This window comes from Scyliorhinus canicula, chromosome 4, assembly GCF_902713615.1.
Source record: "Scyliorhinus canicula chromosome 4, sScyCan1.1, whole genome shotgun sequence".
Classification (NCBI taxonomy): domain Eukaryota; kingdom Metazoa; phylum Chordata; class Chondrichthyes; order Carcharhiniformes; family Scyliorhinidae; genus Scyliorhinus; species Scyliorhinus canicula.
In genome coordinates, this window is record NC_052149.1 from 136,246,073 (window position 1) to 136,271,431 (window position 25,359).

The 25,359-nt window shown below is 45.3% G+C and overlaps 1 protein-coding gene across 1 annotated transcript in view; it reads left to right on the forward strand.

The window, feature by feature from the left end:
- LOC119965026 (ran-binding protein 17-like) overlaps positions 1-25,359 on the forward strand; it is a 1,262,848-nt gene that overhangs the window by 912,520 nt on the left and 324,969 nt on the right. Inside the window, exon 21 of the mRNA XM_038795235.1 lies at positions 5,030-5,137. Coding sequence (XP_038651163.1) covers positions 5,030-5,137 — 108 coding nt within the window. The remainder of the gene's footprint in view (positions 1-5,029; positions 5,138-25,359) is intronic.

Sequence of the window (25,359 nt, forward strand, 5' to 3'; positions counted from 1 at the left end):
AACTTTATCTCCACTGGCAAAACTACGAACTTTGGAATTCTTGTCTGCTACCGTTTCATCACATGTTGTGCAACTTTTAAATGATGTCTAGCCAATTCCCCTTCTCTATTTAATTGTTCCGTAAAATTTGACACGTAATCCAATAATGTAAGTTCTGATTTCTCTCACCAATTTTTCGTTAATCAATTTAAGTGGGCCACTTACCTCATGACCAAAAATTAGTTCAAAAGGACTGAATTTGGTTGACTCATTAGGGGCATCCCTAACTGCAAACAATACGAATGGAATTCCCCGATCCCAATCCTCTGGATAATCTTGACAATAAGTCCTCAACATTGTCTTTAATGTCTGATGCCACCTTTCTAATGCTCCCTGCGATTCTGGATGGTACGCAGTTGATTTAAATTGTTTTATTCCTAAGCTATTCATGACGTCTTTGAATAACTTTGAGGTAAAATTTGATTCTTGATCCAACTGTATTTCTGTGGGTCGTCCATATCTAGTAAAGAATTTCAGTAACTCCTCCACAATCTTTTTAGCTGTAATATTGCATACTGGAATGGCCTCTGGAAACCTAGTAGACACATTCATTGTAGTCAAAAGGTATTGATTCCCACTTTTTGTTTCAGGAAAAGTTCCCAAGCAATCAATTAGGACCCTTGTAAAAGGTTCGTCAAATACTGGAATGGGTATTAAGGGCGCTGGTTTTATCACTGCTTGATGTTTCCCTATCACTAGACATGATCGACAAAATTTAACTACATCTTTATGTAGTCCAGGCCAATAAAAATGTTTTTGTATTTTAGCTTCAGCTTTCCTTACTCCCAAATGACCTTCCACTGCTACCTCATGTGCAACTCGCAACACCTCCTTTCTATACCCTACCGGCAATACTACTTGAACTTCTGTCCACTTCTCATCCGCCTGCATATGTAAAGGTCTTCATTTTCTCATCAAGACATCACTTTTACGGTAATGACGCTCTTGTATACACTCAGATTCCTCTTCCGTGTATGCTTTCTGATGCATCCGGTTTATTTCTAGATCTTTCTGTTGTAACTCCGCCAATTTTCCTGAACTAAAAATATCTGCCTCACCCTCCACCAATTCTTGTTCTTTTTCAACCATCTGAACAAAAATCGTTTCTGATAATTGCACTTCAACTTTAGCTTCACTCTTAGATTTCCCCTCTTGTTTTAACCTGTGACTTTGTGAACTTGTTACAACACAATCCGGAAAAATCCCAGGATACTCGTCCTTCAATACTTCAGTTGTCTTATTTTCCACTGGCTTATCAACCACAGTAGGCATCACTCCCACCTGCAGTCCAGCTATATCATTACCCAAGATAAACAGTATTCTTGGGCAAGATAGTTTCTCTATTACTCCTACTACCATTTTGCCACTCTTCATTGACTTTCCAACCTTACCTTATACAATGGAACACTACTCTTCTCACCCCGAATTCCACATATTACCACCTTTTCTGGCAACATTCTTCCCAAACTACATAACTCTTCATCTCTTACCATTATAGATTGACTAGCTTCCGTATCTCTTAAAATTGTGACTGCTTTACCTGCTCCTCCTGATACACATGAGTAACCTTTACCCACACAAGTAAATTCTTTGAAGACATCTGGCACCTTCTTATCAATCATCTCTTGATCAGGCTGTACAATCTTTTGCACCTCCTTCTCTTCACTTGGGCTTTCATTTACCACTTTAACAAACCCCACTGTCTTATCCTGTTTTACCACATCAGCCTTCCCGGTGCTTTTCTTCCACCACCAACACTGTGACTTTACATGGCCTAGTTTATTACAGTGAAAGCATTTGAAACTTTTCATGTCTCTTCCACCCTCCTGGATTCTTTTTTTAATCTGAGGTACACTCTCATTATTTCTCATCGGATCACCTTTGCCTTTACCACTTGAGTATTTCTCATATCCCCAGTTTCTATCCCTCATAGGCTGATACTCATGTCGGAAACCAAGCTTTGATTTATGAACTAATTCATAATCACCTGCCATTTCTGCTGCTGAGCTCGCAATTTTAACCCTCTGTTCTTCCACATGAGTTCTCACTACATCAGGAATTGAATTTTTAAACTCCTCCAAAAGTATAATTTCTCTGAGAGCTTCATACGTTTGGTCTATTTTCAAAGCCCTTATCCACCTATCAAAATTACTCTGTTTGATCCTTTCAAACACCATGTATCTTTGACCAAATTATTTCCTTAAATTTCTAAACCTTTGTCTGTAGGCTTCAGGCACTAGTTCATATGCACCTAAGATGGATTTTTCCACCTCCTCATACATCTGGATGCCTCCTTCGATAGTGATGCAAGCACTTCACTAGCCTGGCCCACCAGCTTTGTTTGAATCAGTAATACCCACATGTCCTGTGGCCATTTCATTTGTCTAGCTACCTTCTCAAATGAAATTAGAAAGGCTTCTACCTCCTTCACATCAAACACTGGCACTGCGTGAACCCCCACCAATCCTTCGTCCATGACGCTCTTTCTCACTATCCTCATCCCTATCCTCCAACTGTACATTTCCCTTTATGTTGCCAATTTTAACTGACTGTCATGTTTCATGGCCATATTCTGAAGTTCAAATCTCTCTCTTTATCTTTTTCCCTGATCTGTATCTCCCTTTCTCTTACTTTAGGTTCTGCTGGGGCTATTCTTTCTGTTTTACTTTCTTCTCTCTCTTTTTCTTTTTCCTCTCTATCTCTTTCTTTTTCCTCTCTCTCTCTTTGTATTCAAGCTGCTTTAATTTTTTCTCTTGTTCCAATTGTTTAATTTGTAACTGAATTTTTGCCATTTCCAATGAGTCAAACTGTATCTCAGGCAAATTTAAATGCTTAGCCACTGCCATAATTACCTCATCTTTTCGCATTTTGTAAGGTAATGTTAACTGCAATGTTTTTGCCAACTCTAAAAGCCTGTTTTTAGTCTCTGTCCGTAAGATACTCCGTGTGAACGTCTCCACTCCCAAAAACTTCAAAGCCTCTGAAAGAGCCATTGTCCACAACAAACTCCCTACTTAAACTGAAATACCACAACTGAAAAGCAACCACAATATGCTCACCCATCACTGACTTTAAATTCACTAAGAAAATTCAATAGATAGATATTTATACCGCTCGAGCCCCTAATTTGTTATGGGCCAGGGTTTGGAGAACCCCAAAGTCTATCATGGAGTTCACCTGACCCACGACTTTTATTAGATTGCGGTACGGGGAACACACGGCCCACTCTGCAGGTGTGGTGCAGCAGAAATTTAAAAGTAATTTTGAAAACAAAGCAATGTTTATTCTGTGAACCCAGTTAACCTTTTTAAGACATACAGTGAACAGCTTAGCAAACATCAATTCAAATGCACCTCCCTAAGAATACAACACTCTATGTAATCCTTAAACTTTCCTTTTAACATCCATAAGACAAAAATCTGTTTTACAGAAGCACCAGGGGCTGGTTTAGCTCACTGGGCTAAATCGCTGGCTTTTAAAGCAGACCAAGCAGGCCAGCAACACGGTTCGATTCCCGTACCAGCCTCCCCGGACAGGCGCCGGAATGTGGCGACTAGGGGCTTTTCACAGTAACTTAATTGAAGCCTACTCGTGACAATAAGCGAATTTTCATTTTTCATTTTTTCATCAGGTTTGAATTCTCTACTGAGAGCAGTCAGCACTTTGAAATCACCAAATGATCAAGAGATAGTCTTTAGATGGCAGAGAGATCGAAATTACATCTTCTTTGGCTAACTTCAGCTCCAACACTAAAATAAAACCATCAAAGAGAAACTAAAAAGCAGAGCTCAGCTTCACCCACACTCTGACATCACTGCAGCCACTTGAGCAGACAAACATTTCTTAAAGTGACATTCCCATGACAGGTGACATAGTGATAATATCACTGAACTAGTTATCCAGGGGCATGGGCTAATCCTTTGTGGACACGGGTTCAAAACCCACCAGAACAGCTGATGGAATTTAAATTCAATTAATAAATCTGGAATATATAATGTCAATCTCAGTAATGATGACCATGAAACTATTGTCAATTGTGGTAAAGATCCATCTTGTTCACTAATGTCCTTTAGGAAATCTGCCGTCCTTTCCTGGTCTGGCCCGCATGTGACTCCAGACCCACAGCTATTGGTTGAGTCTCAACTGTGCTTGAAATGTTCACTTCAAGGGCAATGAGGGGTGGACAACAAATGTGCCCGTACCCCACGAAGGAATAAAGTAAAAAAGATTAAGACCAGTCGGTTCCATGTTATTAAGTAATGAACTAGCTGTGGATAATTGTCTTATAGGATGGGATTATCTAACTGATTATTATATGACCAAATTCAATTATATTTCATTTGCTTTTAAAGGAAACACCATATTCACTAAGATTCTGTATTTTGGTAAAATTAACAGGATGCATCAGAGACTGAATACAGCAAATGTATGAAAACTGCTTTCAGGTAAATTGACAGATGATGAGTGAGAGGTGTTCAAAACAGAATTTAGCTTAAAAGCAGTAGGTCCCTTCAGGGGCAAAAGCTCCACTTACCAAATTAAACAGCCAGGTCAACAACCGCTTAAGTAAGATGCTCTTTCCAAGGGCCGGTGCAGACTCGATAGGCCGAATAGCTTCCTTCTGCGCTGTAAATTCCATGATTCTACAATAGAAGAAAGAATAATATAGATCCAAACAACTGGGGGAGTTGAAAAGTCAACAACAAAGGAAAACAAAAAAATAGAGCGGCAAGAAGAAAATATGAAATGGTTGAGGGAAATATTTTCCAATGTTTTCCAATTATATTGGAAAAAAAGGCTAATCAGGGTAATGTAGGTCCTTTAAAAGCAGAAGTCGGTAAAAACAACAATTTGTATTGATATGGCATTTTCAAAGTAATAATCATCTAATTGCAAATGAAGATAAAGAAATGGCCTAGTTTTTGAACAATGACTTTGTTTCAGACTTCACAGCAGAAAAAGACAATATACCTTAACACGTTTCACACAGATATCCAGGCTACATCTCTATCCTCCAACGTACTATTGAGCTGTGGTATCATGAGCCTTCGTGTACAACACCTATCCTGAAACTGATGGCTGAACTTGTTCACAACAGGTGAGTAACTGGATTTGGGAGTATTCACCTTTGACTGGAAATAGAAATAGAAAATGCCCAGTCAGTTGCTCGTGCATCTGAAAAAAAGGTTAACAGTCTGCGCATGCTCTCTTTCCAAAGATCCTGACAATACACCTGTTGTTCCATTTCAAACGCTGCTAGTATTTCCTGCATTTACTTCAGACTTTGAACATTTTTCAATTTCATCTTCATTAGCTCTCCAGAGCTCGAGAGTACATTTTGCTAACTCCCTTCTGTCAACTAAAGCACGCTGAAGTTCCTCCATCACTTTCCTGAGGCAGTGAAGGTTACCGGATTGATGTGAAAGGCAAATAAACAGATCGGAACAGCCACTGTTCCTGCTTTTCCCAGTAGTATAAAAATGTTGGAGGGGATTGTCACAGGTAAGTGGAAGTGGTTTTGGGTACGGGTGGGGAATAACATCTGGTCAGTATCCCAATATCATCCTACTGTCCTCTGGATTTCACTCAAGTGAACATAGGAAGATAGGAAAAGGATTAGTCCATTCGTCCCCTTGAGCCTGCTCCTCCACTCAGCTAGATCATGACTCATCTTCCAGCTCAATGCCATTTGCCCGCACTATTCACATAACCCTAGAAATCTATCAATATCTGTCTCCGCAGCCTTTGGGATAGAGAATTCCAAAAATTTGTCAAGATTCATCAAAGATTATTGAGGTTAGACGGAATGTAGAGTTGGGGGCCACAATCTGATCAGCAATGATGTTCGTGAATGGCAGAGCAGGTTCGAGGGGCCAAATTACCTACTCCTGCTCCTAATTCATATGTGAAAGAAATTCCTCCTCACCTCAGTGAGTTTGAAGGCTAGCGGTTAGCCCCCAAGCAGCCGTCGGGCAAGTCATTAAATTAAGTCATGAAATTACGTGAACAGCAAATTAAGTATCTGTATAACTCTGCACTTTGGCTTTAACAATTGGCGGTCAGTAACTCGTCAGGGTCAACCAATTGAGTGCACAATGCGGGGAGCTTCTTCAGTGAAGCTGACAAGCTGCAAATATTTATTTCATTGAAATTGAAGAGTTGCAGCCATCGGCCAGGTGCGGGGATGCTGCTCAAAGATTCCATTTCAACTGATGAATGATTTCCAACTTCCTGGAAGTCATTGCAACTCTCTGGCACTTCACTCACCTTGTCCTTGTTCCTGCAGCCAGCATCCACCACAGGTTAGGAGCAGCTTAAGCAGTTCCACCTTGTACCTTGGATAATGAACACATAGAGCAACACCAGCTTTGTTCTACTCAGCCACATGTTGTTCCACAGGCCAGAAGGGCTGGGCACAGATCTAGATTGAAAGAGATCAGATCCCCAACACAGATTCCACAGGCAGAGAATCTGCTCTCTCAACATGTCTGAGCAATATCTCATAAAGCTTGGATTTTGCGCGCATCTACAGCCTCCTTAAACAAGACCTCTTTCCCAATGGATCAGGTGGGCATGCACTTCCAGTGGCTGTCACACTGGCATTCACTGGAAGGCCTCTCCTCAAACAGACAAAGAGTCATTGAACTCTAAACGTTAGCTCTTTTCTCTCCCTACAGATGCTGCCAGACCTGCGGAGACTTTCCAGCATTTTCTCTTTCGCTTCTCTCCTCAAGGTTGTGTACTGTCCTCCTATACAGAAAGAAGGCAGAGTGTTAACAATATTGGCAATGGTTGGAGTGGTTAGTAGGAAAGGACAACACTTGTAGAGAGTGATGGGATGAGGATGAGTGCAAGTGTCGGCTTCTGAAATGGGGATGTGAGATGTCTGCAGAGAGGAATAAGTGGAGCTGCACATGGTGCTGAACTAAGGAGAGTTTATACGGAATACTGGGAAAATCAGAGTGTGGTGTTCAGCACCTGAAGGTGTCACCCAGCTCTTCCATGCCTATCTGAGATCCTGGATCCTCGTGGTGCATTATCTCCTGGTTGAAGGGAGCATACTCCTGCTGCTGACTTTATTAGTGATTTCTATTCTCGCCTGTTTAATTTGAGGGTTGTCCTCCTCCTGTCCTTGGGAGAGTTCAGCTCACTGCAAACCCTCAGATCCCCACAGCAGGACCTCCAGGTAAGAATGAGAAACCTGGGAGGCAGCTTTATCATGCATCCTCTCCATTCCTATGGTTGTTGCAGCAAAACTTTCTGGAGACGTCCACTATCAAAGCACTGGACATGATCGACTTCTTTGTCATCCGATCCTGAGACCAAAAGGATGCCCTCATAACCAAAGCGATGACCAGTGCAGATGACCTCTGGACTGGCCACCGGCTCATCTGCTACTCTATGTCCATGAAACTCCACCAGAAGCAGCAGCAGATGAATAAACAGCTTAGAAAAATGATCAACATTGAACGGCTTCAAGAGCCAAGCATGCTAGTGAACTTCCAACAATGTTTCCAAAATCTCCAAAGTGTCCATTCTAATGGAGTGCAGGCAAACTGGAAAGAACTGAAGACAGCCATAATCTCAAGCTGTGAAGAAACCAGCGGCTGCAAGACCAGGAAACACCAAGGCCGGTTCGACAAGAATGACCAAACCATCCAAGACCTCATCGACAAGAAGAGGAAAGCTCTCCGCGCCTGGCAAAGTGACATAACCAGCAAGGCAAAGAGGAGAGCTCATTAATTAGCCAAGTGGTGGTACAAAGAAGAACTAGAAAAATCAAGGACCAAAGGTGGACTGAGAAAGCTGAGGAGCTGCAACTCTTCGCTGACCAGCATGACACCTGGGGCTGTTCACTGCCACCAAGGCAATATACGGCCCCAATACCCTAGCCCTCAAACCTGTGTGGAGTAAGGACGGAACCCTCTTGAGAGGCAGAAAAAACATCGGCCTTTGATGAAGAGAACACTTTTAAGAACTCCTAAACCATGATACGACCATAGATGAGGACATGTTTGAGGAAATTCCCCAACTCCCCATCAAAGATGATCTTGGATGGATTCCCACCAAGCATGGGTGAAGTCGAAATCCTCCCAACTCTTCTATATGGCTCAGAAGCTTGGACTGCCTACAGATGCCACTTCAATAGGGGCCTCACGGTAGCAGTTGGGGCCTCACGGTAGCATGGTGGTTAGCATCAATGCTTCACAGCTCCAGGGTCCCAGGTTCGATTCCCGGCTGGGTCACTGTCTGTGTGGAGTCTGCACGTCCTCCCCGTGTGCGCGTGGGTTTCCTCCGGGTGCTCCGGTTTCCTCCCACAGTCCAAAGATGTGCGGGTTAGGTGGATTGGCCATGCTAAATTGCCCGTAGTGTAAGGTTAATGGGGGGATTGTTGGGTTACGTGGGTTTAAGTGGGGTGATCATTGTTCGGCACAACATCGAGGGCCGAAGGGCCTGTTCTGTGCTGTACTGTTCTAAGTCTAAGTCAATGCCCTAGATAGGTACCCTCAATTCTATCTGAGACGAGATCTCTGCATCAGCTGGGAGGACAGGTGTATTAATGTCAATATCCTTGAAGGAGCCAAGAGCACCAACCTCGAGGCCATTATCATCCTAAATCAACTCCACTGGGCCGGCCATGTGCTTAGGATGTCAGATTCCCGACTTCCAAAGCAAATCTTCTTTGCCCAGCTCAAGGAAGGCTCCCAAACAAGTGGAGGGCAAAGGGAGCACTTCAAAGACACCCTGAAGGCTTACCTCAAGAAATGCAACAGAGATGTCAACGCCTTTCTCAGAAGAGATGTACTGGGAGGAACCTCCTGATAGAAAATGGACACAATTCTTGAAGGACACCCGACGGCAAGAGGAGGACCAGAAAAGGAGCCTGAGAAAGGAATACCAGTGATGCAGAGCCCAAGGACCAATCCCACCTCCCGAGACACCTGCCATGTGTGCGGTCGAAGATGTGGCTCTAGCATCGGGCTCAAGAGCATGCAAGGTGCACATGGCGCATGACCAAGGACACAGAATTTCTTAGGTGCATAATCATACTAATTAGCGAGTGATCATGGATCGCCGAAGGGTTGTTGCAGCCTTCAGACTCCATTAGTCTTTCAACCTTTATGATTGCTGCCGAAGTCCCTTTAATTAGAACCCTTTTTGTCGATCCAGTGTGTGATCCCAATTGGTTGGGGAATCCAGAACCGGGATGTTAATGCTGTGGCTCCATTAAATGGCAAGGCAAATAGCTGTCCATCGCCGTTCAGGTTTCTGTCCCACAACTGGTCTTGCTGTTTTGGAGGCAATTAAGAGTTCAAAATCCCACCCTTTCTCTACCACTAGTGTGCCGTGAATTGGTTGAGTGACATGTAGCTGGTGAGAGAAGGTAGTGAGCTCTCGATCATTGAGGGGTGTGATACCCATCTCATGGTTGATGTCCACTTGGAAGAAAGGTCACTTCAAGGTGATCTTTTCGAGCAACATAGGGAAATGAGACGGATGGTGTTGAAAAGCAAAGAATACAAGTTGGAAAAAGTAGAAAATTACAATTTAGAAAAACAATGAGGTGGCACAGATTATCAGGAAAAGCCACTGACAAGACAAATGAATGTGGTGTATTTTACGTATTATTTATTTATTTTATCAATGTGCATCTTGTTGGAGGGCTAAAACTCTGCTGTGCAGTTTAATAGTGAAACAAACAACTCGTGGACTGAATTTTCAAGCTGTCTGATCGTGTTGTTATTAAGGATCCCCATCGCAGACAAATGACTAATTCCTGCAATATCTGGCTTTAAATGTGCTTGTGTGCTAACTGCACTGATGCCAGAGGGAGCTTATTCAATTGATAACTCAGAGGCAGGATATTCCCAGGTTCTGTCCTCTGTCTGTCCATAGCTGGCTGACCTCAGCTGAGGATAACCATCAGAAATGCTACCATTAGACAGAGTACGGCACAGTGGCACAATGGTTAGCACTGCTGCCTCACAGCAACAGAGACCTTGGTTCAGTTCTAGCCTTGGGTGACTGTCTGCTTGGCGTTTGCATGTTCTCCTCCAGTTTCCTCTCACTGTCCAAAGATGTGCAGGGTGGGTGAATTGGCAATGATAAAATTGCCCCTTAGTGTCCAGGGATATGCAGGTTAGTTGGAGTTATGGGGTAGGGCAGTGGAGTGGGCCTAGGTAAGGAGATCTTTCAGAGGGTCGGTGCAGACTTGATGGGCCAAATGGCATTAATCAGCGCTGGATGGATTCTATGGTTCTATAGTTCACTTACATTAGTCAGGGATAGATCAGCCAAGGTTCCTGTTTTATTCATCATCCTGACACCAGTATTTGGAAGTACTGGGTTGTGAATTTAGGCCAACTGTGGTGCTGCCTGCTGACACTCACAGTAGTGGCTGGTATATGAATCGTAGCCCTTGGAGATGATCAGGGCTCATTGAGTGCTCAAGGACAGGCGGGAAGAAAATTAGTGGAGAAAAATTGATGGGAAGCAAATTACTTTAGAAAAGCTACTTAATAACAGTAATAATTCAGCAGCCAAGGCCAAGTGGCAGCCTTAAAGCAGCATAGATCAGTCCTGTTGTAAAATTAGATTGTCACTAATGTCTTGGGTTTGACCTTCTTGTCAGGGCACCTGGTAATATTCTCTCTGATGTTGCAGCACAGATCCCACAGCCTTTCCATCTCGTCTCTCAACCCTTTGCTTCCATAGAAGACATAAGAGAGTTATTAAAAATAATAAATCTCTGATGCTTTCCATGGAAACAGCAGAATGAGAGGTCACTCACTGAGTCCATAAGCCTTACTGTAAGACTGGTCTGGAGTCCGACCAGCTTCCTCTGTGAAAGGGCTGTGAAATGAAAGACCACAGTGAGAGTGCAAGAGAAGTAATCTTCCATCCCTAAGTAACCCCAGGACTGGATTTATGCGCATCTGATTAAATTAGATGTGCAATTTAATCTTGCTATATTGTTGAAGTCTTAAAAGTCTACAATCACATGCATTTACAGCACAAGGAGGCCATTCGGCCCATTTTACCTGCATTGACTTTCTGAAAGAACTATCCATTTAGTCGCTTCGCCTGGATCCCTCTTTCAAATATGAATCCCTTTCCCTTATAAAAACTGTTGGGGGCAGCACAGTGGTTAGCACTGCTAACTCAGTGCACCAGTGACCCGGCTTCAATTCTGGCCTTATGTGACTGTGTGGAGTTTGCACGTTCACCCCGTGTCTGCATGGGTTTCCTCCGGATGCTCTGGTTTCCTCCCACAGTCCAAAGATGTGCAGGTTAAGTGGATTGGCCATGCTAAATTGCCCTTTACTTTCAAAAGATGGTCAGGTCAGGTGGGGTAATGGGGATAGGATGCGGGAGTGGGCCTAGGTAGGGTGGTCTTTCAGAGAGTCGGTGCAGATTCGATGGGCTGAATGACATCCTTCTGCACTATAGGGATTTTTCTATGAATTTTGCCATTACCACAATCACTATTACAGATAGGGCATTCTTAGTGTGAATAGTACATTGCACTGGATGTCAAATTTGGCATTGTAGTCCAGCTGCCTATTCATTATGCACCCAGCCTGATAGAGCCTTTCAGTGACAGTCATGAGATAAAAATATCAGACAAAGCATATAACAGGTGGCCAAGTCATCACTGCGAATCCTGTGCATGTCTCTCTCCACTCCAAACACACCAATGGTTCTCAAACCTTTTTGTTGATGGACCACTTAGGCGGGCCAAACAACCAACCGGTCCTCTCCCACCTGCTTTCACTTACCACCACAAAAAAACTCTTCAGAATTAATGGGAAGAATGACTAGAGCCTGCACGTTTAAGGAAGCTATAAATATTTCGCTGCTTTTTCACTGCTAAATGTAATAAATTCATGTACATTAATTTTTTTATTAAATATCATAAGTAAATTATTAATTCATGCCAGAAACAAATTTTTTATTGAAGTGAGGTGTTTGAAAGATTACAATGAATATGAAATTGATGATGGTACTACGATGCTTCTGAAATAAAAACAGCTGGCATATTTGATGCCCGGGATATTTTCATATGATAAATATTAATACGACAAGAAAACTGGTTTATTTGAAACATTCTAAATGTCTTATAAAATCATCATAATCTTCTTCTGAAAACTAATACTTACATCTATATTAATCTCTCAAAATCAAACCGGAACATAAATCTTGTTTATAAAACTACATCATTGTTGCTTGCAATTATGATACTTGGTCACGACTTACCAACCAATCAATGCCATTTTCTCCTGTTGTTTAATTGTTGTGTGTTTTTGAAATTTTGTATTGTTGCATTTGTCCTGATTGGTGTTGGATGAAAAGCTTCAGCAACATGATTCTCTTTTCACCAACATTCTAGAAAGGGGACCCATCAGGTGGTCTCCTGATTTGGAGACCCTCCACTATCAAAAAACAAACCTGCCGACTCACTGCTTAAGCTCACAAGTAAAGGGTGGCCAATTGGGTGAAGTGCAAGAGAGCTGTCAGCACTAAACCCACACTGTAGCAAAGTGAGGGCAGCACAGTAACACAAGTGGCTAGCACTGTGGCTTCACAGCGCCAGGGTCCCAGGTTCAATTCCCCGCTGGGTCACTGTCTGTGCAGAGTCTGCACGGTCTCCCCGTGTCTGCGTGGGTTTCCTCCAGGTTCTCCAGTTTCCTCCCACAGTCAGGTTAGGTGGATTGGCCATGATAAATTGCCCTTAGTGACCAAAAAAAAGGTTAGGAGAGGTTACTGGTTTACGGGAAAAGGGTGGAAGTGAGGGCTTAAATGGGTCGGTGCAGACTCGATGGGCCGAATGGCTTCCTTCTGCACTGTATGTTCTATGTTCTAAAAGTTCCTTCAAGAATGGGTGGAGAACATTTAGATGGGGGAGAATTCATCTGTCCATCTGAAAGTTACGCAGTTAGGTTAGGGAGTGCATGTGTTTTACCTCATCATACTGCACAATCTCCAGTGTTCAAGATCTTTCAACCAAGCAATCTGAGAAAAAAATTCTCAATAATGTAAGGTAAGAGGTGACCCTCAATTTATGGAATCGTGTCCACATAAGAGTTGAAAAAGGAGAAACCAAAAGATGAGTGAAAGCAAGAATCAGAGGTCATCGAGCTCAATGGTAACGGGACAACGTGTGTCCATGCCAGCTCACTGGTTAATGGAGCAATGGGTCGAGTACCTGGATGAGAAGTTCGCCCGGCATCGCAAGGAGTGTACAGAAGATGTAAACCAGATGATAACCTCAATTAAGGAGGTGGTTGACCAGGTGGAGGAGAAAATGATGACCCAGGGACAGGGGATTCTAAAGTTGCAGGAGCTGGCGACTGAATGAGAGGAGGAGTTCACTGCAATGGCTTTGGAAATTAGCATACTATAGGATAGCCAGAAACCACTGCTCGATAAAGTGGAAGACTTGGAGAATTGGTCTCGCAGGCAAAATATCCGAATCGTTGGGCTGCCAGAGGGGAAGGAGGGATCAAATGCGGGAGCATATGTGGGGAAGATGTTGCAGGAGAGGCCGATGTGTTTGCCATGCCGCTGGAGGTGGACCGAGCGCACAGGGTGCTCAATATAAGCCCCAGGGTCGTGAGCCCCCGAGGGCCATGGCGGTGAAGCTACATCGATTCCTCGACAACGAGCATATCATCAAGTGGGCCAGGCAGACGAAACGGTACATGTGGGAAGAACCATAAATCCGGGTGTACCAAGACTGGGGACCAGAACTCGCAAAGAGGCGAGCAAATTTCAACAAAGTTAAGGCGGCCCTGTTTGAGAAAGAATTAAATTTGGACTGCTTTACCCGGCGCATTTTTGGGTGACCTATGAGAACCGGGAGTTGTACTTTAATTCTCCAGAAGAGGTGGTTACTTTCATGAAAGACAATAATGTGGCTGAAGGACTCTTAAATTCTAACTGTGGTGGGCTGAGTATGAGGGAAGGGATGGAGCGGCGGGGAGGAGAGAAAAATGGTTCTATGTTCTGCTTTGTCTTGTTTAAAAGTTCAGTCTTTTAATTCTGTGAGTTAAGTGGCGCTGTTCGGGAAGAAAAGGGTTTGGGTGTTTTATTTTTTTTTATGTTTCTCTCTTTTTTCTCTCGTCTTGTGTAATTTGATTTTGATTTATTCTCTGTAACAAAGATGGTTGATTCTTGCATGCATAATTTTGATTAAGCTGCTTGAAGCTTCTTCTATTGTGTTTGATTCTCTTTGAAGGTGATGTGACTGATAAGAATCGGTCAAAGGGGGAGGGGTAGAACCTGGCAATCTGGTGTAAAGAATTTTAAACTCAAACTGTGGGGGTCTGAGTTTGGGAGACAGGATGGCGGGTAGGTGAGAAAAATGGTTCTATGTTTTGCTATGTCTTGTTTAAAATTTCGGTCTTTTAATTCTGTGAGTTAAGTTGCGATGTTCGGGAAGAAAAGGGTTTCGGTGTTTTTTTTTCTTTCCTCTCCTCTTGTGGAATTTGATTTTGATTTCTTGCTTTATGTACTGAATAGAGGGAAGAATTTTTAAGATGCGATGGGGTGTTTTAGTTTCTGCAAGAAGGATGATTGATTCTTGCGTGCATAATTTCGCTTAAGCTGCTTGAAGCTTCTTTTGTGTTGGATTCTGTTTGAAGGTGATGGGACTGTTAAGAATCGGTTAAAGGGGGAGGGGTTTGCCTCATTGCCTGCGCGTTGGGGTTGGTGTGTTTGCTTTTTGGGATTGTTGTTACCGTGTTGAGTGCTTGTGTTATTGCTCGGTGTGATAGAATCTGGCAGTTGGCAGGCTTTTTGACGCCAGATGGTGGGAGATGCTGAGCTAGCTGGATAGCTGGTTCACGGGAGCAAAGTGGGCGGAGAGCTGAGGAAAGACGAAGTGGGGGGGAGGGGGGGCGGGAGGGGGGTACTGCTGACAGGTCAGGGACTGTTAGGAGACTGGAGATGGAGATCAGATGGTGGTCGCCGGCGAGGGGCGGATCAAGTGAGGTGCGGAACAGGGGCTAGGAGCTGGCCTAGGAAAGGTCTTGGTTGACCGACAGGGGAGAGGGGGGGCAAAAGCCTCCCCACCGACCAGACTGGTTACATGGAATGTTCGTGGACTGAACAGGCCGGTTAAGAGAGCTCGTGTGTTCGCACACCTGAGACAGTTAAAAGAGGACGTGGCTATGTTGCAGGAGACACACTTGAAACTGGGAGACCAAATTAGATTAAAGAATGGATGGGTCGGGCAAGTGTTTCATTCAGGACTGGACTTTAAAACAAGGGGGGTGGCTATCCTGATTAATAAAAGGGTGACATTCGAGGTAGGGAGGATAAAGATAGACCCGGGAGGCAGATTTGTTATGGTTAGCGGGAAGCTAGAGGGAATGGCAGTGGTGCTGGTGAATATATATGCCCCAAACTGGGATGATGTCGCGTTTATCAGGAAGGTGCTGGAGAAGATCCCAGATCTTGACTCGCACCGGCTGATCATGGGGGGTGACTTTAATACGGTCCTGGACCCGAGGTTGGACCGGTCGAGAGCTCGGTCGGGGAAGCTATCAGCAATGGCAAAGGAACTGCGGGGGTTCATGGAGCACATGGGAGGGATGGATCCGTGGAGATTTGAGAGACCAAGGAGCAGGGAATATTCATTCTACTCCCATGTACATAAGGCGTACTCCAGGATAGATTTCTTTGTGCGAGATAAAACACTGTTAGCAGGGGTTGAGGACACTGAGTAATCAGCAATTGTGGTCTCAGATCATGCACCACACTGGATAGACCCACGGGCAGGCACGGGAATGTCCCAGTGCCCACAGTGGAGACTAGATACTGGGCTGTTAGCAGATGAGGAGATCTGTGAGCGAGAGAAAGAGGCCATTCGGGGGTACATAAAGATCAATGACACGGGAGAGACTGCAGCTGGGATGGTCTGGGAGGCACTGAAAATGGTAATTAGAGGGGAATGTATTTCGATTTGAGTCCACAGGGATAAAACTGTGCGGTCAGAGCTGGACAGGTTGGTAGGAGAAATCTTACAGGTGGACAGGAGATATTTGGAGTCTCCAAATGAGGAGCTCCTGAAAGAGCGTCACTTCAAATGGAGTTTGGGCTCCTTTCCACAGGAAAGGTGGAGGGTCAGCTGAGGAGGGTAAAAGGGGCAATATATGAACATGGGGAGAAAGCTATCAGGATGCTGGCACATCAGCTGAGGAAACAGGAGGTAGTGAGAGAAGTAGGGAAAATAAAGGATTTGAGGGGGAGGACCCGGGGGCGGTGAATGATGTGTTCCGGGAATTTTATAGCCAGCTATACGAGTCAGAACCCCCGGTTGGGGAGGAGGGCATGAATCAATTCCTGGGGAGGCTAGAGTTCCCGAAGTTAAATGAGGAGCTGGTGGAGGCCCTGGGAGGTTTGACTGAGCTTGGGGAGGTGATAAAGGGACTGGGGGGCGATGCAATCAGGTAAAGCCCCGGGACCTGATGGGTTCCCAGTGGAATTTTATAAGAAGTTCTCTGCATTACGGGGATCGCTCCTGGTTAAAGCTTTCAACGAATCTAATCAATTTCTCTCATCCTGAAGCGTGACAAGGATCTGGAGAGCTGTGGATCGTACAGGCCAATCTCCCTCTTGAATGTAGATGCCAAATTATTGGCAAAGATCCTGGCCACTCAAATAGAGCATTGTGTCCCGAAGATTTGGGGCAGCACGGTAGCATGGTGGTTAGCATAAATGCTTCACAGCCCCAGGGTCCCAGGTTCGATTCCCGGCTGGGTCACTGTCTGTGCGGAGTCTGCACGTCCTCCCCGTGTGTGCGTGGGTTTCCTCCGGGTGCTACGGTTTCCTCCCACATTCCAAAGATGTGCGGGTTAGGTGGATTGGCCATGATAAATTGCCCATAGTGTCCTAAAAAGTAAGGTTAAAGTGGGGGGGTTGTTGGGATACGGGTATAGGGTGGATACGTGGGTTTGAGTAGGGTGATCATTGCTCGGCACAACATTGAGGGCCGAAGGGCCTGTTCTGTGCTGTACTGTTCTATGTTCTATAATTGGGGAGGATCAGACGGGATTTGTAAAGGGCAGGCATCTGACATCCAACATGAGATGGCTTCTTCATGTAATTATGATAGCTGAGGGGCGCGAGGCTGAGGTGGTAGTTGCCATGGACGCGGAGAAGGCTTTCAAACGAGTTGAGTGGAAGTATCTTTGGGATGTTTTAGGTAGGTTTGGGTTTGGGCAGGGATTTGTGGAGTGGGTCCGGCTACTGTACCAGGCCCCGGTGGCAAATGTAAGCATTAACTGTGTTCGGTCAGAATACTTTAGTCTTTGTCGGGGGACAAGGCAGGGATGCCCGCTCTCCCCATTACTGTTTGCCATGGCCATAGAACCTTTAGCAATGGCCCTGAGAGCAGCGAATACCTGGAGGGGTATACTGAGGTGGGGAGGGGAGGAGGGGAGGGGAGGAGGAGGGGGGCCACAGGGTCTCCCTTTATGCGGACAATTTGTTAGTTTATGTCACGGACCCAGTGGGGGGTTTGGCTGAAATCATGGAGTTATTAGGAGAATTTGGGCGATTTTCAGGCCATAAGTTAAATATGGGAAAAAGCGAGATGTTCGTGATTCAGGCACGGGGGCAGGAGATGGGACATGGGAGATGGGCGGGTAAAATCCAGAGAGTAAAGAGGACACTCCTGGAATGGGCCTGCGGGGAAGGGGGATTGGCTCTCCTGAGCTTTATTAACTATTACTGGGCTGCCAACATATCGATGGTCAGGAAGTGGGTAGCGGGGAGGGGTCGGTCTGGGAGCGGATGGAGGCAGCATCCCGCAAAGGTACGAGTCTGGAGGCTTTACTAACAGCGCCCCTGCCATTTTCGCCGGCATGGTACTCCACATGTCCTGTGGTGGAGGCAGCCCTGAGGGTGTGGGGGCAATGGAGGCAGCATATGAGACTGGAGGGGATGTCAGTGTGGTCACCGATCTGTGACAATCATCAGTTTGTCCCAGGGGGCTGGATGGGGGCTTTAAGGTATGGCAGCGGGCAGTGATTGAGAGATTTGGGGATGTATTCATCTGATGGGTTCCCGACCTTGGAGACATTAGAGGAGGAGTTTGATTTGCCGGGTGGGAACGGATTTCGGTACCTTCAAGTGCGGAACTTTGTACGGAGACAAATCCCAAGCTTTCCTCGTCTCCCCCAAGCGGACTACAGGATAAAGTGCTGTTAAAAACAGGGGTTGGAGGTGGGAAGGTTTCGGACATATACAGGGAATTGTTAGAGAGGGAAGGGGCCTGTCAGAGAGGTGAAGAGGAAGTGGGAAGAGGAGCTAGGAGGGGAGCTGGAAACTGAACTGTGAGAAAAAGCCTTGAAAAGGGTAAATGCATCCTCGTCCTGTGCTAGACTCAGCTTGATTCAGTTCAAGGTAGTCCACAGGGCCCACATGACGGTAGCTCGGATGAGTAGGTTCTTCGAGGAGGTGGCGGACAGATGTGGATGGTGTGGGGGTAGCCCTGCCAACCATGTTCATATGTTTTGGGCATGTCCGAAACTGTAGAAATTCTGGCAGGGGTTTGCAGATGTTATAAGAACATAAGAACTAGGAGCATGAGTAGGCCATCTGGCCCCTCGAGCCTGCTCCGCCATTCAATGAGATCATGGCTGATCTTTAGTGGACTCAGCTCCACTTTCCGGCCCGAACACCATAACCCTTAATCCCTTTATTCTTCAAAAAACGATCTATCTTTACCTTAAAAACATGTAATGAAGGAGCCTCAACTGCTTCACTGGGCAAGGAATTCCATAAATTCACAACCCTTTGGGTGAAGAAGTTCCTCCTAAACTCAGTCCTAAATCTACTTCCCCTTATTTTGAGGCTATGTCCCCTAGTTCTGCTGTCACCCGCCAGTGGAAACAACCTGCCCGCATCTATCCTATCTATTCCCTTCATAATTTTAAATGTTTCTATAAGATCCCCCCTCATCCTTCTAAATTCCAACGAGTACAGTCCCAGTCTACTCAACCTCTCCTCATAATCCAACCCCTTCAGCTCTGGGATTAACCTAGTGAATCTCCTCTGCACACCCTCCAGCGCCAGTACGTCCTTTCTCAAGTAAGGAGACCAAAACTGAACACAATACTCCAGGTGTGGCCGCACTAACACCTTATACAATTGCAACATAACCTCCCTAGTCTTAAACTCCATCCCTCTAGCAATGAAGGACAAAATTCCATTTGCCTTCTTAATCACCTGTTGCACTTGTAAACCAACCTTCTGTGACTCATGCACTAGCACACCCAAGTCTCTCTGAACAGCGGCATGCTTTAATATTTTATCGTTTAAATAATAATCCCGTTTGCTGTTATTCCTACCAAAATGGATAACCTCACATTTGTCAACATTATATTCCATCTGCCAGACCCTAGCCCATTCACTTAACCTATCCAAATCCCTCTGCAGACTTCCAGTATCCTCTGCACTTTTCGCTTTACCACTCATCTTTATGTCATCTGCAAACTTGGACACATTGCCCTTGGTCCCCAACTCCAAATCATCTATGTAAATTGTGAACAATTGTGGGCCCAACACGGATCCCTGAGGGACACCACGAGCTACTGATTGCCAACCTGAGAAACACCCATTAATCCCAACTCTTTGCTTTCTATTAATTAACCAATCCTCTATCCATGCTACTACTTTACCCTTAATGCCATGCATCTTTATCTTATGCAGCAACCTTTTGTGTGGCACCTTGTCAAAGGCTTTCTGGAAATCCAGATATACCACATCCATCGGCTCCCCGTTATCTACTTCACTGGTAATGTCCTCAAAAAATTCCACTAAATTAGTTAGGCATGACCTGCCCTTCACGAACCCATGCTGCGTCTGCCCAATGGGACAATTTCTATCCAGATTCCTCGCAATTTCTTCCTTGATGATAGATTCCAGCATCTTCCCTACTACCGAAGTTAAGCTCACTGGCCTATAATTTCCTGCTTTCTGCCTACCTCCTTTTTTAAACAGTGGCGTCACGTTTGCTAATTTCCAATCCACCAGGACTACCCCAGAGTCTAGTGAATTTCGGTAAATTATCACTAGTGCATCTGCAATTTCCCTAGCCATCTCTTTTAGCACTCTGGGATGCATTCCATCAGGGCCAGGAGACTTGTCTACCTTTAGCCCCATTAGCTTGCCCATTACTACCTCCTTAGTGATAACAATCCTCTCAAGGTCCTCACCTGTCATAGCCTCATTTCTATCAATCGCTGGCATGTTATTTGTGTCTTCTACTGTGAAGACCGACCCAAACAACCTGTTCAGTTCCTCAGCCATTTTTTCATTTCCCATTATTAAAACTCCCTTCTCATCCTCTAAAGGACCAATATTTACCTTAGCCACTCTTTTTTGTTTTATATATTTGTAAAAACTTTTACTGCCTGTTTTTATATTCTGAGCAAGTTTACTCTCATACTCTACCTTACTCTTCTTTATAGCTTTTTTAGTAGCTTTCTGTTGCCCCCTAAAGATTTCCCAGACCTCTAATCTCCCAGCAATCTTTGCCACTTTATATGCTTTTTCCTTCAATTTGATACTCTCCCTTATTTCCTTAGATATCCACGGTCGATTTTCCCTCTTTCTACCGTTCTTCCTTTTTGTTGGTATAAACCTTTGCTGAGCACTGTGAAAAATCGCTTGGAAGGTTCTCCACTGTTCCTCAACTGTTCCACCATAAAGTCTTAGCTCCCAGTCTACCTTAGCTAGTTCTTCTCTCATCCCCTTGTATTCTCCTTTGTTTAAACACAAAACACTAGTATTTGATTTTACTTTCTCACCCTCCATCTGTATTTTAAATTCCACCATATTGTGATCGCTCCTTCCGAGAGGATCCCTAACTATGAGATCATGAATCAATCCTGTCTCATTACACAGGACAAGATCTAGGACCGCTTGTTCCCTCGTAGGTTCCATTACATACTGTTCTAGGAAACTATCACGGATACATTCTATAAACTCCTCCTCATGGTTGCCTTGACCGACCTGGTTAAACCAATCGACATGTAGATTAAAATCCCCCATGATAACTGCTGTACCATTTCTACATGCATCAGTTATTTCTTTGTTTATTGCCTGCCCCACCATAACGTTACTATTTTCTGGCCGATAGACTACTCCTATCAGTGACTTTTTCGCCTTACTATTCCTGATTTCCACCCAAATGGATTCAACCTTATCCTCCATAGCACCAATGTCATCCCTTACTATTGCCCGGATGTCATCCTTAAATAACAGAGCAACACCACCTCCCTTACCATCCACTCTGTCCTTCCGAATAGTTTGATACCCTCGGATATTTAACTCCCAGTCGTGACCATCCTTTAACCATGTTTCAGTAATGGCCACTAAATCATAGTCATTTACGATGATTTGTGCCATCAACTCATTTACTTTATTCTGAATACTACGAGCATTCAGGTAAAGTACACTTATGTTGGTTTTTTTACCTGTGTTTTGAATCATAACATCTCCAGTTATTACTGGGCCTATTCACTGAGCTCCCCTCAGTCACTGTACCTTGTACTGTCACCCTTTTAGATTTTTGACTATGTCTTCTCTGCCTTGCACTTTTCCCCTTACTTCCTTTTGCTTCTGTCCCTGTTTTACTACCTTCCAACTTCCTGCATCGGTTCCCATCCCCCTGCCACATTGGAACGTAGGGTAACTCTGAGCCCAGAATTAGCCATACTTGGGGTGTCGGAAGATCCAGGGGCAAAGGGGGGGTGGGAGGCCGATATCCTGGCCTTCTCCTCCCTGTTGGCCCGGAGACGGATCTTGCTGAGATGGAGGGACTCAGAGCCCCTGAAATCAGGAGTGTGGGTCAGCGATGTGGTAGAGTTTTTCAGTCTGGCAAAAATCAAGTTCGCTCTGAGAGTATCAATACTTAACAAAAACTGAACGTCAGCAGTAAGGGGGGGAAAGGGAAAAGGGGGGTGGGGGGGAGGAAAATAGGAGGCATGGTGATGTTAAATAAGGACAGGGAATTTAGTATACGGGTAATTGGGGCTGGGGCGGGGGTAGAGGGGTACGTGGTCTATTGTTTGTTGTTATTTTAGGGGGTATTTTGTGCGTCGACCGCGCGGTTGTTTTAGAAATGTCAATATGTTAAATTGTGAAAATGACAAATGCTTCAATAAAATATTTTCTTAAAAAAAAATAATGTAAGGTACGATAAAGTCACCATAATCCCAGGTGGCCATAGGCTGCTTTCCATTTTGAGGGGAAGAGGTGACTGGTGATGATTTAACCTGAGGATCACCATACCTCAGGCGAGGGGCAAGATTGAGAAGACGGAGCCTTCATGAATAACCTCAGCCGGTACGGGAATTAAACCCGCTGCTGGTTTCTGGTTCTGCATCGCAAACTAGCTGTCTAGCCAAGTGAGCAAAACCGGCCCCCAATAATATAAGTGATGACCATATGACAGGTAAACATTGTAAATATAACATTTTCAGAGAATTCTGGTAGCATCTAGTGCTGTGTGTATGTCTGTAACTGCTAACACATAAATATACATTGGCTGTGCTTCTTTGCTCTTCAAGGCAAGTCTGTGCTCAGAATCGTCAAATAAGGTACCTGCTGTCATTATTTAGCTCTCAGGCCACCATAGAAAGAGACCGTTCAGCCCATCTTGCTCATACTGGCTCCCTGCATGAGGCATTCAACTGGACCCACTTCTTTGCTCTTTCTCCATTGCCCAGCAGTTCCTTTATATCCAGGTATTCATCCAATTCTCTTTTGAAAGCTATAATTGCCTCTGCCCCCACATACTCTCAGGCAGTGAACTTCAAATCAATGCCGACATAAAAAACTTTCCCTTATGTCAGCGTGTTAGGAAAAGTGTTACACCACCCTGGGCAAGTGCTTGGTGAATTCCAGCCCCACAGACTCTGGAGTACCAACACAAGTGAATTAACCAACAACTTGTGCATTTTCCTGAGATCTTTAACCCTTGACTGCTCCAATGTTTTACAGGCACCAGATTTTTAAGTAAAATATTTAAAAAGTTTATTTTTAACAAGGAAAAAGATGAATATATAATGGTACAAATGGCCTGTTAATCTCACTGGGGCTGGTTTAGCACACTGGGCTAAACAGATGGCTTGTAATGCATAACAAGCCAGCAGCGCGATTTAATTCCCGTATCGGCCTCCCCGAACAGGCGTCGGAATGTGGCGACTAGGGGCTTCACCAGAGCCTACTTGTGACAATAAGTGATTATTATTTATTATTATTATTACTATTGCCAAACCCCGTCCCTCCACCTAGACACACACAAAACAGACATACGGTGAGGGAAAGGATTGAAAATAATAGGGATTAAAAGGTGTGAGATGGTGATTTGCTGCCAAGGTAGTGGTCTTTGTAGCCAATGGTCTTCGAATGGTGATCTTCACCTAGAACCAGCAGGCTGTAGAATTCTCACTGGAGAGTCACTTCCACTTTTAACAATCAGGATCTTCACACTGAGAATCCCCCCTGAGGTAGGCTCAGTCCTGACAAGCCTCCATTCAATTGACTTCCAGTCTCACTGAGACAACTTTAGAATTCTCCACCTGTGAATTTAAACGAAGGTCATCCGTCGCTCCACACATCGACTGTCTGACTGCGTTTTTGCAGATCAAAATTCACTTCCAGGGAAACTCCCACAGGTGAAACTGAATGCAGAGAACTGGGTCACTTTCAGCTCCCTCGCCTTTTGATTAGGGATTTGAACTTTCACAGACCTGACAGGGAGAGAGCACCTAAACTAGCTGCTGGCTGTTCTTCTGTGAACAGACTGAGAGGCAAAATGGAGTCTTACCTTCTGACCAACCTTTCTTCCAGAAGGTTCTGAATGGCTCTACCAATCGCAATTGAGAATATGAGATGTCCCAGAATTTCAGAACTACTGATTGACTGCTTGCGAAGTCAATCAAAATTTCATCACAGGCTATGCCACAGAGCATCAAGAGAAGATCTGGGCCAGTAGATTAGACCCAAGGTGTTTTTAATTTGACCAAAGTCTGCAGTTTAACACAAAATCTGCAATGTTGCTGGACAGGGATTAAAAAGAGGAACACGAAACAGGCAAGGATTTAGCCAGTTTCTTACAAAACAAAGGCGGTGGAATTCTCCGTGCCTGAGATGAAGTGTTGACGTCAGGGAAAGATTCGTGGATCTCTACGACAGCAAAACTGGCATTGCATCTGGGCTGATTCAATGACCGTTGAGGGGCTTGCACCGGCGCCACATGGAACACAATCAATTCCAATGAGAAAAGTGCCAGATTCGCTGGGTTCGGAATTGACACTCAGGAGGCTGACAGGTTGCAACCGCATAAACACACTTCACTCCCCACACGCACCATCCCAACCAACAAGATGGCAGCAAGGAGAGCGGCACCCCGTTTTATGGATGCCAAGCTCGAGACCCTACTAGATGACGTGGAGGAGAGGCGGGCGACCCTGTACCCAGCCCGGGAAGGAGGCTGCTAGCTGCCACCGTTTGCCATGCCTGGGCGCAGGTGGCAGAGGCCCTCAATGCTGTGAGTGTGTAATACCATCAGGACCGGCCAGAAGAAACTGCGCAACCTCCTCAGGGCGGTGAGGGTGAGTAGGCAACATTCTGCCCTTGGCACCAACCGCTATCCCACACACCCGTAGCCTCACCAGGAGGGTGGCCAAACCCAACCCTGCACCACATGCTGGCACCCATACTAACCTCCATGGCTGGGTGCCCTGGACATTGAAACCACCAGTCAAGGCGAGAAAGTGATACCCCGCTGAGTTGTGGTTTCTCATGGCACGTGTGTCACCCCCCCCCCCACTCCACCCTCACACCCACCACCACCCTCACACCACCCTCACACCTACAACCACCCCATATCACCCCACTCCACCACCACCCCCAAAACCCCCTCCCAAAGAGCCCCCCACCCCAGCACCCCCCTCCCACCACCCCACTCCCCCCCCCGGCCCGCATAGTAATCATGTGTTTTGTCTTGTGTCTTAGGCGCAGGTCCTTCTGGCCTCCCCTGACCACAGCCGCAGCCAGACCATCAGGTGCCGACCAGCGACGATAACACCGGCACAGATGCGAGCAATCAACCCCAGACCCAGGACATCCCGGAACTCGAGCCTGAGGATGACCCAGACTTCCCGTCTCAGCTGTCTCCAACACCCCTCACCATCCCAGAGACACTCACCTCAGTTGGGCATTTTAGTGAAAGTGCTCCTGGGGCACTATCTGGTGCTCATCACACAGCTGATCCGGTACATCAGGTGGAGGTAGGAACTC